This window comes from Psilocybe cubensis, chromosome 6 (genome assembly GCF_017499595.1).
Source record: "Psilocybe cubensis strain MGC-MH-2018 chromosome 6, whole genome shotgun sequence".
Classification (NCBI taxonomy): domain Eukaryota; kingdom Fungi; phylum Basidiomycota; class Agaricomycetes; order Agaricales; family Agrocybaceae; genus Psilocybe; species Psilocybe cubensis.
This window is the reverse complement of record NC_063004.1, coordinates 628,477-641,592: the sequence shown is the minus strand read 5'-3', so window position 1 is coordinate 641,592 and position 13,116 is coordinate 628,477. Positions and strand designations below refer to the sequence as shown.

General features: G+C 45.0%; 2 protein-coding genes across 2 annotated transcripts; both read left to right on the top strand.

Moving 5' to 3' along the window:
- Positions 1 to 1,407: 1,407 nt before the first annotated feature.
- On the top strand, positions 1,408 to 3,269 carry JR316_0006734 (uncharacterized protein; the record flags this gene model as incomplete). The annotated part of the gene is made up of 5 exons (XM_047892480.1): positions 1,408 to 1,531; positions 1,587 to 2,074; positions 2,139 to 2,300; positions 2,386 to 2,769; positions 2,829 to 3,269. The coding sequence occupies 5 exons, from the start codon at positions 1,408 to 1,410 to the stop codon at positions 3,267 to 3,269; spliced, it is 1,599 nt and encodes a 532-aa protein (XP_047747762.1).
- Positions 3,270 to 8,997: 5,728 nt separating this feature from the next.
- On the top strand, positions 8,998 to 11,310 carry JR316_0006733 (MCM DNA helicase complex subunit; the record flags this gene model as incomplete). Its single annotated transcript, XM_047892479.1, has 5 exons — positions 8,998 to 9,763; positions 9,843 to 10,007; positions 10,034 to 10,437; positions 10,493 to 10,981; positions 11,047 to 11,310. The coding sequence occupies 5 exons, from the start codon at positions 8,998 to 9,000 to the stop codon at positions 11,308 to 11,310; spliced, it is 2,088 nt and encodes a 695-aa protein (XP_047747761.1).
- Between the last annotated feature and the right edge of the window lie 1,806 nt (positions 11,311 to 13,116).

The window sequence follows — 13,116 nt, the reverse complement described above, 5'->3', positions numbered from 1 at the left end:
ATCATGATCAAAACCAGTATCAAATTACTTGAACGATCCACTAGAGAATTATCGAATTCGTGGCAACGCTTTACGCTGTTCATAATTTATGTAATTGAAGTTAATTCCAAGATATCTAATGAATGAACTACATGTCTTATAACATAAAAAGGTCAGAATGCGGCATATTCACCTCGTAAAATCTAAGTATCTAGTGCTACTACTGGTAATTATATATATATACTTGTGCATGCAGTTCGAAATCATTCATTACACATTGAGGTCATCCTCCCATGGCCAGGCAGTAGGTGGAGGCGGCGGAACCTAAATTAAAACAACCTGCATATTGGCCGTCGTTTGGAGGGAGGAATTCGAACAGACTCGGATTCTAGATCTGACGAGTTCTTAGATCTTCATGAAATAAGCAATGTGCGCAGGCCGGCGCACCGTTGCGTCTTCGCGAATTCCCATAGATCTAGAAGAACCCCCATCAATCATACAGGGATCAGATATATACGGACGTCCGCGGTAGACATGTACCCGACCCTAATATATAATATAAGCTATACTACTAGATTGACCGTGCGCAATGAGGTGGCCATGTGTTGATCATGAGGCTTGCGTCTTATTAACCAACAAAAGCGAAGAAACGGGTACACATGTGTACGATGTACAGACTCTCATGGCCGTGGCGCATGTAAATGAATAATATACATTCTGCATGAGTACTTCTGGCTCATTATAATCCAAATCGTGACTCAGGATGACATATATATAATATACTACCTATTGCTTTGTTCACAGCATAGGTATTCCATGGTCTTGTTTGATGGTTATCATGGGACTCGAGTGAACTGGTCCTGGTCTCTGTGTATATGTAGCCGGCCGCATGTGTGTTGCATGTACATGCTGCTGGATACGGATCCTCTAGAATTTTTCCAAGCTAGATGTACTACATGTTCACATACAGTAATAAGTACTATCGAATTTGCTATCTGCGTTGATGTAGCCAAATGCTGTACATTGTACATGTACGGGTTGCGCATTATATATTATAATTATAACCTCGTAGTCTCCTTTAATTTTTTGTCTGTAAATCACTGAATTCGAAATTGTTGGAAAAAATATCTGGCCCGGTCTCATGAGAAATCCCCGTGTCCCCACGGTATTTCCGCCATGTAACCTCTGATAAAAGAGCCGCAAATGCTGCAACAGTGGATATCTAGCACATGCTTAAACACGTTGTATTTTTTTCCTGAGCCGTGGTGCTTGGTACATGCCTTGTCAATCCTTCCTTTGTTCGTGCGCGTACCTTGCATGCAATGTGTATCCAGATCATGGTTCCCGTTCATTAAAGGAGTGCAAGGCAGATCTAAAAGTTCTAGATATTTAACTATGACTGTACGAAGCAGACCTTATTAGCCCACAATGTACAACAATCTCAGAGACTCTCAGCATGACTTTATGTGGCCAGTACATCACTCCACGGCCAGTGCTAGCAGTACATCTTCGTCTTCACAATCCGACACTACTGCCGAATCATTTTATACTGGTGCGTTCGTAATTATGCTCCATTGTTCAAACAAAATGAATACAATATATGGCAGGTGTAAACACAATCCCACCTTCGCATGGCCACCAACTAGAGGACAATATTTCTACGATCACGGGAAGCTTCCGGACTGCCCTTAGCTTTGCGCCCGTAGACCCAATGACAGTCGAATATCCAGAGTACAACCACCCTCATGATCTGCCTATAGACGGCAATTGCGACAACCGTCATCTTGTGAAGGAAGATCAGCCAACCTTCGACCTTACTGATTCATCTTTGATTCATCAAGCCCACATTGCCCAGCTTCAAGCCGCGGCAGGAGGTTCTTCTCTTACACATGGCGGGATTTCTCAGAGTCAAGGTGTCGATGTGGGTATTCCTATACCTCGATACCGAGCTCCCGAAAGACAGAAGCGTGGAGCAAGACTGCAACGGTCGTTCGGAGAGGTTCCCAGAAGAGCTCAGGGCTGGCTCTCAGAGGCAAGTCTTGATGTAAATCCTCGTCATCATATGCACCATTCCCAGCGTCTTGGAGAAGCTACGGTATGCCTTTTGACCTCTGTTTGATACATTTACTAATTTCATATTTCTGCGTTTTCATGATCAGGTTGATGTCATCGCCCTGCATTCGGAGATGATACAGTTGAGGCAGCAAGTCGTCGAATTAAAGTCCATAATCAATGCCAGCAGCATTTCTCAAGCAAATCTAACCACTGATACTACGCAAAGCAAAGGAGGGCTAAACCAAAAATTAGGCAAGAAATCCAGAGTTCGTCCTGTCAAGAGATTAATTTTCATGGTCAACCATTTTCTGTGCTGTCGCGCGCCATAATCACTCACGTCCTATTCATCAGGCTGCCGTTCGCCAGGAGATCGATGATCTCCTGGGCCATCCGAACAAGTACAAGTTTACCAGGTTGGCGACGCAGGAAGACATCGAGACATTTGAACCTCTCTGGAGAAACCGACGGGACAACTCTTTGGAATGTTGCGATATTGACGATTTTAAAGTTGACTTGTACACTAATCCGAGCAGCGGCTGGAACAATTCAGCGGGTTGGGTGTTTGCTCGCCATTATGCTGCCAAAGTCGAAACCGATTTCAGCGTCCAGGACATTCAAAGGCACTTCATCACCCGGATGCGTTCTCTTAAGAGAAGCTTCAAGGTCTATCTGGAAAACGACGAAGAGAAAGCGAAGCTGCAGAAATACCACCGAAGGTTGAACCGAAAGAAGGATGTACGTGTTACTTTCTTCAAGCCTTTATAGAAAACTTAAATCTTGTTGATCATCCATAGAAACTCCGTCGTCAAATCACGATTTGCGAAGAGGAACCGCTGGCAAGGCCACACTTAGGGATAATGCAAGGCTTAGGGCTCAATGGAATGTCGAGTGAAGATTCGGACTACCCCCCGTCGCCAGATGTGCCTCTTCGCATACCCAGCCAAAAGCAGTTTGTTGTATTGCGCCCAATATGGCGAGCACGAGAGATTACACCATGGATTCATATCTTTGACCTTCTATGGGCGCACAGGCGTGACGTTCAGGAGGACGGGCGCGGAAAGCAGCCCGTGTTTCGAATCCGTATGATCCATACTGTCAGTTACGACACCCCTATCGTACAGGGTTTACATCATAATGCCTATGATCTTCCATGGATCACAAGCCCGGCGGGGAACGATACACAATACAACCCTGTTATGTACGACTTCACATATTCACCGGGACTGATGCAGTAAGAATTTCCATTCAATTATTGCAGCAAAGCGATATTAACATTCTGTATGCGCGCATAGGTTCTGGCTAGCTCATCAATAGCTAATAATACTGTTTAAATTTGTATTTGCATTTTTTGTACAATAAATTTTGGTTGGACATGATCGAAGCGTCGCAGAATTTAAATCAACAAGTAATCGGCCTCCAAACACAGGAAATTCAAAACGAAGGGAAGATGTGCTGCAGGAGCGATAATGTGCAGTGATATCGATTGTCGTGAGGTCAATGGCGAAGACGACCGAGGTGATTGAAAAGGCTTGAGGTCAATGGCGAAGACGACCGAGGTGATTCATGAAAAGGCTTGCGGCCATTGAAGCTAGCGCTAGTGCTCTTGATCATGATGGTTACCCCGCAATGTGGAAAGGAAGCAGCGCTAGCATTGACATCATCATGATTAATGGATATGTACAATTGCCTGTTATATAGTTAATGTGAGGGTGTTACAGGACAGTGGATTTGCGACATATACTTCTGCATTGTACGTGTGTAGAAGTGCAGGGATGTAGCCATGTACACATCGGGCCGAGCCCTGATGGGTGGCAGACACCTTGTTGGGAAAGGGGGTCAATAAGCGCTGGACTCATGATGTCCATAATCGCCAGATCTGGATCCGGAGTTGATCAATGCGCGTTGTGAATCCTGACAGAAAAAAGTTTTTACAACACAGAGTTGTTCAAATATCAGGTATGGTGGGATACAAAGGCCACGGATAATGGTCTTAATAGGCCCTAGGATTTGGGGTAAGAATTAAAGTATCCAAGTAACACAATCTGAGGATCAAACTCACCATGTTCATTCATGATCACCTTGACTGCCTGTCCGTATAAGCATGGATGAAACAATATATATCCCCCTATTTGAAAACCCAATTGCTTGAGATATCGGACCGAAACAACAAGCCTAACCATGAGTGGCCTGCAAAATAGACATCTACGTGAATGAAGTGCGAAGTTTTCGTACATGTTAAGGTTTGAATGTTAGACACTTGGTGAGGGAGCAAGATCTAGAAATAAGTCGGAGTCAGCTGTCATGAAATACAACCACCACCTCATCGGATTTGGATCCAGCCGCATGCACAACTATGGTGATGACAGTCGTCCCGTCTGTCAACTAGTTTCATGTGGGCCCGATTGCAAAACTAGGAAAATTAATACGATTAATAAATGGGAAGAATGACCAAAACAGGGTCGCACATATATGTTCCCCACTCTTTCCAACTGTACGCCAAAGTAACCGTGTCATCGGCTTGATGCGTGAACCAGGGCATCATTGTGTTGAGTATTAGGGTGATGAAAGTTGAGAATTGAGACTACGAAGAAGAGTGTTTCATTCGAGTGATAGTAGAACTAATGGAAATGGCTGCTGATCACGTAGTACATAGAAGACAGGAGCTCATGAGGTGGTTCGCGATCGACGAGTCAGAGATGTGAGAACCAAGAAGAGAGAACTTGGCACCTGGGAGACATTCTATGGTTAGTCCATAGTCAAATTCAACCAGGCCTAGCATTTTAGACCTCACATTTTACTGACTGACTCGTAAAGATGAAGAAACCAAAGACAGGTAGATCAGGTAGTTATCACGAATATATATATATATATGGGAAAGGTGAATACATGTAAAATTTGAGCCACTTCATCATGGCAAGCGGCGACCCAACCCGGCATGTGATCATGATCATGACCAGTTTTTTGTTTGACCTATTGCCAACGACCCGTCCGCCCTTCCAGATTCATAATTCATAATATAATCACCCTTCGACATATCCAACCAACCGACAGATATCTCTAGATCTATCCCTTCCAGTTCCGTATAACTCCCACAACAACGGATTTTGCATAGCACAGTCAATCCCAAGTTCTCGTCCAGTCCACTTCGGAAGTTAAAAGCTCCAACATCTCATGGTGTGATACCCCCAGGGTGAGCGAACCTCCTACCTATTTGTATCTTATTCTTGATGATGCTCCTGCTCCCAGTACTTTAAAATAGTCCCCGAAGTTATGAACGATGCTGCGAATGATCACCATATAAAAAGATTGCGCGTCGAGTGGCACAGAATACATAGTCTGAAGTTTGGGGCCTTCATGGATGGGTATTTGGGACTGCCTTCATTTCAATTTTCATCATGGAATTTCTTCTACATAGTTTTGGACTTGATGGGTGGATGGGATGCATGTCAGTACCGTGTTTGAAAATATACGCGACCCACTCACATGCACACATTTTCAGGCTCTTGTAGGATATTTCCCCTCATGTTGAAAGGCGCGCCAACAAAGATATCGACGTGTTAATCTACGACTCCGAAATGCAAGTCAAATCCATAACAATTGCGACAAAATAGGTTAGAAGGGATTAGGGGTCACCTATAGCTATGTGGGGCCAATACCTGAGGTGTACCATTTCTCTGGAACATAGGTATTGATCTATATTTCAAGAGTTATAATGTCTATTCATGTATCTTCCAGATCGTCTGAAGTGCGATGCGGCATGTGCTTGGACCCCTTGATAAGGGTAGAAGCTTACAAGATCACGGACGCGTCTCAAAAGGTCTAAACAGGACAGCTTAATTTCACTTTGTGCTTGGCCATGGAGAGCAGGTTGCGAACGTAAACTCCACGGTCAGTACATGATATTTTGAAAGTAAGTTAGGTAACTTACCCGAGTTATAATTACTGGCCATGGCCAGGTTCGAACAATCTCCAGTTACACACTCTATCTTGCTATGTACATCCTGGCGTCATGAATGAGACCGGGTAGAGGCCTTTTGTGTCAGTTTACGGCGCTTTGAAGGATTTGGTTTCATTGAGGTAAAAGCGTTAAATTCATAGCAGGATCAAATTGTGCATTGATAATTTAGGGTCCAGTGAAACAAGCATGGCCACAGTGATGCCCAATTTCTTCAGGAGCGACTGCTAGATTCACCTTGTCAGCGATACTGGATCTTCGAATGGGAATTCAGGTAGAACTTGACTCCTCGACGACAATAACGGACCTGCCAATATCATAGTTTCCTCAACCAAGGCAGGAACAACCGAAGAAAAATAGCTAAGGAAATGTGGCTGGCAGGTTTACCTGCAGTATTTTTCTTCCTCGTCAGCATGCATAGTATTTTCCGTAAGTTGAACCTGGCTTACTGGTAACCATAAACTCAAACTTCAAAATGCGATTCATGATCAGGTTGCTGGCGATGGATCCAAATACATAATTATAAGCGAAGGTCGTAACCGCGCTTGTGCGACTAGGCCGCTGGTCACAAGTTTGAAACGTGTTTGTTCCCATATACTTCCACCAACATTTTTTCCTGGACCGTGCGCACTCAGCCGCTCAACATGAACATCAGTCCGAGTAAGTCTGGCCAGCATTGTTCGCCAACTCTCTTATATTTAACTGATATTGATAGCTGCCTTCGCTCTTCTCATTTCTCTGCACTGTGTGGCCCTCGCCACGACGGTTTCCCGTCTGGTGTTAAGATATGCAAATATCTGGTCGGATGATTATTTGGCAGGCGCTGCAGCAACCTCAAACATAGTCTTACTTTGTAGACTTCTCCTCTATTGTAAGTGTCTAATACAGTGTTGTTGATTGTTCTGGACTAGACTTCCTAAACGATTCTAGATACAACTCGACATATCTCTGACTATTACCGCATGGAATGGATGTTTGCAACCTTTTCCATCTGGTGATGCATTTATATGTCTCTATGCTTGTCTATATACCAGAGACTCATGTGTTCGTACCTTGTGAATAGGTTTTCACGCGCCAGCTTGTTCATGGCACCGAATCGCCTTCTCCAGGACCAGCAGCCCCAGATCAAACGAGCCATTTACATTACACTGTTTATACTTGCGTGTGGAGCCGGATACGGTACACTGTCGTATGTTCTATGCCGCATCTCTCTCCTTTGCGTCGACAGTGCCCCCCTCTGTGTCTGTTACCCTCCTTGCCTTTTGTTGATTTTCGCCTTCATTAGTAAGCAAGATATCCTATTGGTCAATGAATTTTGTGATTGTGACATTTCAATCCCTAAATTAATTAAAGCCGAGCTCACCATCGACTTCTTTTTGATTTACCACACACAATCCATTTCGCTCGATAGAAGCTGGGCCGCACTGCGAAACAATGACCATCGCTTGCGCGTCGTTTTATTGGGATTTCGCAGTAACGTCATCTTGGTTATTACCAGTGCTATCTGTTTGATACTGTATCTGTCACGCGCAATGAATGACCCCCGTGTACTGGTGTACATTCTTCATTCTTCGGTGAGCGGAATCTATTTTAAAACCGAGTTTTACTCTCATCACTCCTTGTAGGCAACCATTTCAGTCCTTACCCTTAATATCTCTGTCATTCTTGGGACAATTTTGCACCACGTTAATCTTTTTAGGCCTAGGATTGCCGAGACAACCCCATCTACCAACAATTTGACGACTTTAACAGAAATTAGCACATCCAATTATTCGTCAAATACGACGTCAAACACTTCATTTCCCACTTCATTTCCCCATCTACCAACAATTTGACGACTTTAACAGAGATTAGCACATCCAATTATTCGTCAAATAGGATGTCAAACACTTCATTTCCCACTTCATTTCTCTTATCATGGCCAGCAGTCATACCCACCAAACGTCGCATTGATCGGGTTAGGATTTACATATATCGTTTACTTTTTCCTGTCAATAGTGTAAACATCTAGAGACCTTGTGTAACCAAAATGGATAAGTCTGCTTTTTTAAAATATTTTCTGAGTTGATCATGATCATGACAGCGTTGTGGATACGTCCAGACGCGGGTCTTTATCCTGGGGAATAGGTACAATTTGTCACATTACACACCTTCCGGATCTATGACGATGCCCACATTTAGGCCAGGCATTTGGAAAGACAGAACCTCATCCTTGTCACTCGTGGCATAGTTTTTGTGAAGATCTGATTCCAACACCCACATCGACATCGACATATAACGACTGCGTCCGTGATCAATTGGACCCCAAACCTCGATCTCATATTTATACCTCGTCGCAGGTTCCCGGAGTGCGCATGCAGTCTCGCTGTTGCCGTCGCAGCAGACGGAAGGTACACCCGCCGCTAGTGTTTTCGGCATCGCAGAACAGAGGCCGGAAGGGCGATTTGCGGACAGTGCGGGAGAGAAAAGTGATGAAGTTGGCCATGGGGTATTGTTCTTAATTTTGGGATTATTAAACTGCGTTTATTGCCGTTCATATTACAGGGGTTGAAATTCAATTTGAGATTGTAAACCCTGTACATGTTCCTGCCGCCTATAAGTGCGCATGTAACACATCGACCAACGCCCGATCGCGACTCGATGGGAATGCTAACACCAATGTTCAAAAGGTCCTAGCAACAACAACAAACACCGGCAACGGACATCATTATAACAAACACCTACGCCTGCATTCCCATCCTCTGTCTGTACAGACGCATACAACCCCTTTTACCATGCACACGTTCCACGTTCTTTATTATAACATTGCATTTTGTCGTCATCTGCACAATCCAGCGGTCGTCTGCTCCTTCCATAGCCATTCTAACTTTTTAAACACGCTACCAGCACGGGTAGCCGGAGAGGGTGACGCGCGGCGATTGACAAGGACTTAGTAGCGCACCAGAAGATGGATTCTCTGGCCATATTTACATAACCTGCAACAAAACCACCTGCATCCATTTCCCGTCATGTCTTTATTGGACAACGCCGTCCCCCAGGATGAGCAACTTCGCGACAGAGCGCGTATTTTCGAAAAATTCCTCGAGTCTGACTCTGTTTTGTATAACTACAAAGACGAAATCCACCGACTACTTCGCCTTGACCAAACGCGTCTCCTCGTGAACATCGACGACCTTCGCGACTTTGACCGTGATTCGGCAAATGGCCTCTTGAAAAACCCTGCAGTTTATCTTCCAGCCTTCGAATCTGCTCTTACACAGGTCATCCAACATGTTTACGACCCAGAAAAACACGATATCGCGTCAAAGACTTGTCATGTTGGCTTCACTGGTTCTTTCGGGGACCATCACGTCAGTCCACGTACCCTTCACACCGCTCATCTAGGAAAGATGATTTCACTGGAAGGAATCATCACTCGTTGTTCTCTTGTACGCCCCAAGATGCTCAAATCTGTACACTATTGTCCAGAGACCAGCATATTCTACTCGCGCGAATATCGCGATGCCACGTCTTCCTCTTCTAATCTACCACCCACAACATCGCTTCTACCGCAGACGGATAATGATGGACATCCCTTACAAACAGAATACGGCTTTTGCCATTTCCAAGATCATCAGAGAATTAGCATTCAAGAAATGCCGGAACGCGCTCCCGCTGGTCAACTACCACAAAGCACGGACATCATTTTGGACGATGACTTGGTTGATAAATGTAAACCCGGAGATCGTATTCAGCTTGTTGGAGTATATCGTACCGTTGGAGGTGGTTCGAGCGGTGCTTTCAAGTAATGCGCTACCTAAACTCAAATGTGCTTGTGTTCTATCTGATTTTGAATCCAGGTCCTTAATATTAGCAAACATCAACCTGTTGTCTTCCAAAATTGGAGGTGGCATAGCGCAAACTCCTCTCACAGACACAGACATTCGTAACATCAATCAACTTGCAAAGCGTAAAGACATTTTCAACCTACTCTCCGAATCTTTAGCTCCTTCGATCTTTGGCCATGAACATATCAAACGTACGATTTTACTTCTTCTTCTGGAGGAGCAGAGAAGAATTTGCCTAATGGTACGCACATCCGTGGCGACATCAATCTTCTCATGGTCGGTGATCCCTCCACTGCGAAATCACAACGCCTTCGTTTTGTCCTCGGGACTGCCCCTCTGGCTATTGCGACCACAGGTCGTGGAAGCTGGGGTGTTGGTCTGACGGCTGCCGTCACAAGCGATAAAGAGACAGGAGAACGTCGATTGGAAGCGGGGGCCATGGTCTTGGCCGATCGAGGTGTCGTTTGTATCGATGAATTCGACAAGATGTCGGACGTCGATCGTGTTGCTATTCACGAAGTTATGGAACAGCAGACAGTTACCATTGCGAAAGCTGGCATTCATACCAGTTTAAATGCTCGCTGTAGTGTCGTTGCGGCGGCAAATCCAATTTACGGCCAGGTATATCGTCCTTATTTTAGTTTATCAAAATGACAGCTGCTGATGACAATTACAGTACAAAATTCACAAAGATCCTCACAAGAATATTGCTTTACCAGACTCCCTTTTGTCCCGTTTTGATCTCCTCTTCATTGTCACAGACGACGTGGAAGAAAGGCGCGATAGAACTATTGCGGACCATGTTCTTCGGATGCATCGATACCTAGCTCCTGGCCTAGAAGAAGGTACACCTATTCATGATAACCTTTCTCAGCCATTATCGGTCGAAGGCCCAGGGTCTAATCTCGACGCCGAGGCCGTTGAAACCAGTCCCTTCGAGAAATATGATCCTCTTTTACACATGGGTATGCAGCAGTCGGGACGACAGACTCGGCAAAACAAGCCCAAGAAGATGGAGGTCTTGAGCATTGCGCACTTCGTTAAGAAGTATATTCAATATGCGAAGAGTAGAACTGCCCCTGTGTTGACTAAAGGTGCGGCTGATTACATCGTGGAGGTTTATGCGAACTTGCGAAATGAAGGAATGGAAGGGAATAAGAAAAAGGTTCGGCGCCACCGGGCAATCTTCTCTTTCACTGGACATTGTTTGATATGTTTATGCATCCCTAGACTTCACCGTTGACTGCCCGTACACTCGAGACCCTCATTCGTCTTTCAACTGCGCATGCCAAAGCACGCCTCTCTGCCAAGGTTGAACAATGGGATGCCAAACAAGCTGAAGAGATCATGCGATTTGCCCTGTTCAGAGAAGTGCCCAAGAGACAACGCAGGAAGAAGCGAAAGCTTAATAATGGTGCCGCTGCGCTCAAAGGGTCTGCTGAAGGAAGCGAGGACGGAGAAACGGATGATCGCGAACGCTGTGGTCATGAGTAAGAATGAAATACGGAGTTTGAGCTAAACGGCGGAGGAGAGCGACAAGGATGGTTTGGCGACAAACTTGGTGGAATAAAGATGTAGGCAGAGTCTTCGGACAATGTGAAGGACCACAACGAGGTTGAGGATGCGCGTAGTGTCGACCATGAGAGAGAATCGTGCAGAGCAATATTGACCGCCCGCAGGCGGATGTACTCGGTCATCAACTTGAACGGAGGCACTGGCAACGCCCCGTGAACACCACCATCCATGATCAGTTTGACCTAGCTAGCAGTTTATGGTATTTTACGGAAAAGAGGAGCCGATCTTTATCAAGGACCTACCAACTGACCTCTGCTCTATTTTCCCTTTCTTCGCCTCCACATACGCACCTCTGCTCCTCCCGCGTACCATGCGACCAGTGCCCACGCGTACGCGTCCTCGCTGTGTGGTTCTGGTATATCCCCGTTCTGGCGGTCAATGGAGGTTTGGAGGCATTCATGGCAAGCGTGGCGAGTGCTCAGGAATTAAACTCGCAGAGCAGGTAAGCGGCTGCATATTTTTATGTTGTATATTATGGTATGCTGATTTTTTTTTCTTTCTCGTCGCAAGTACAGATGGATGGTTGCGTTTTCTTTCCTCGACATTCTGTCCGCTATCGCGCTCTACCACACAGGATTTGGCGATACAGCTTTTGTTGCCAACATACACAACCTGTCAGCACACATCAGATACTCACTCATATTTGCCTCACGCTTTTTCGACGCTCAGAGGTCTGCTTCTACAGCAGCCACAAAGTCAACACTTTCTACATCTAAATCTGATATACCATCAGTAACACCCAGTCCTTCAACCCGGACACAAGCGCAGTTACTCAACTGAAGAACCACACTTCCACCGCCTCACTCCTAACAGTGCTCGCGGTCTCCGCGGTGCTCATTCGGCTCATCATCAGCGTCAGGTGTCTTGAATCCAATATCAGCGTAAGCAAGGTCAACTTCTCCAGTACTCTCCTCCTGTGCCCGCCTGTCCTGAAACACATCGCACTCGGTGGGGCTCTCGGACATTGTCATGCGCGGATATGCTAAGTTGTTTAACATTGTGAAGATGCCTTGAACTACGGTGTGCTTCTTTTATTTTATTTGATTTAGCAGTGCTAATCTCAGATTTCAGTGGGACTCGGTCGAGTCGCGCAATCCCGCAGTTCATGTTCTCGTTCAATTCCAACGTTAACGGCTGCATCGTATTCTCTCTGCACTGACTCTAAGCAAGTTGCTCGTAATCGTGACATCGAAGCACTCCTTGTGCCCTTGATCATGATTGGGCACGCCGGAGTTGTGGCTGTGGAACTATCCCGTTCTCAAGAGACTAGAAGTCAATCGTGCTGGAGAACTATATATAGGAAGAACTGAATTGATACTTTCGATGGAGGCACTCCATAATCATACTGGTAAGTGCATTGAATGTACAAGAGAATTGAACTTGGGTTGATTTATTCTAGATGTATAATATATATAGGTTGTATACATAACGTCATGATCAAGGAATAAATCTATTTTATGAAATCGAAGTCCCATGATTATTGTGTTTTGAATATACGACATGAATATTTGGCTATATTGGAATACTTATAAAGTTCAATGGGTATGCTACATTAGTCGAAGGATAAGACATCAACTACAGGCCACCTTCAACGATATCCAGACGGCGACTTCTACACAAGAATAGAGATGCAATACGGCGGTGACATGAAATACAAATAAAAACGTCCCAAGAAAAAAATTATGTACAAGGAAAACATTTAGAATGCAGCACAAGTTTAACAGC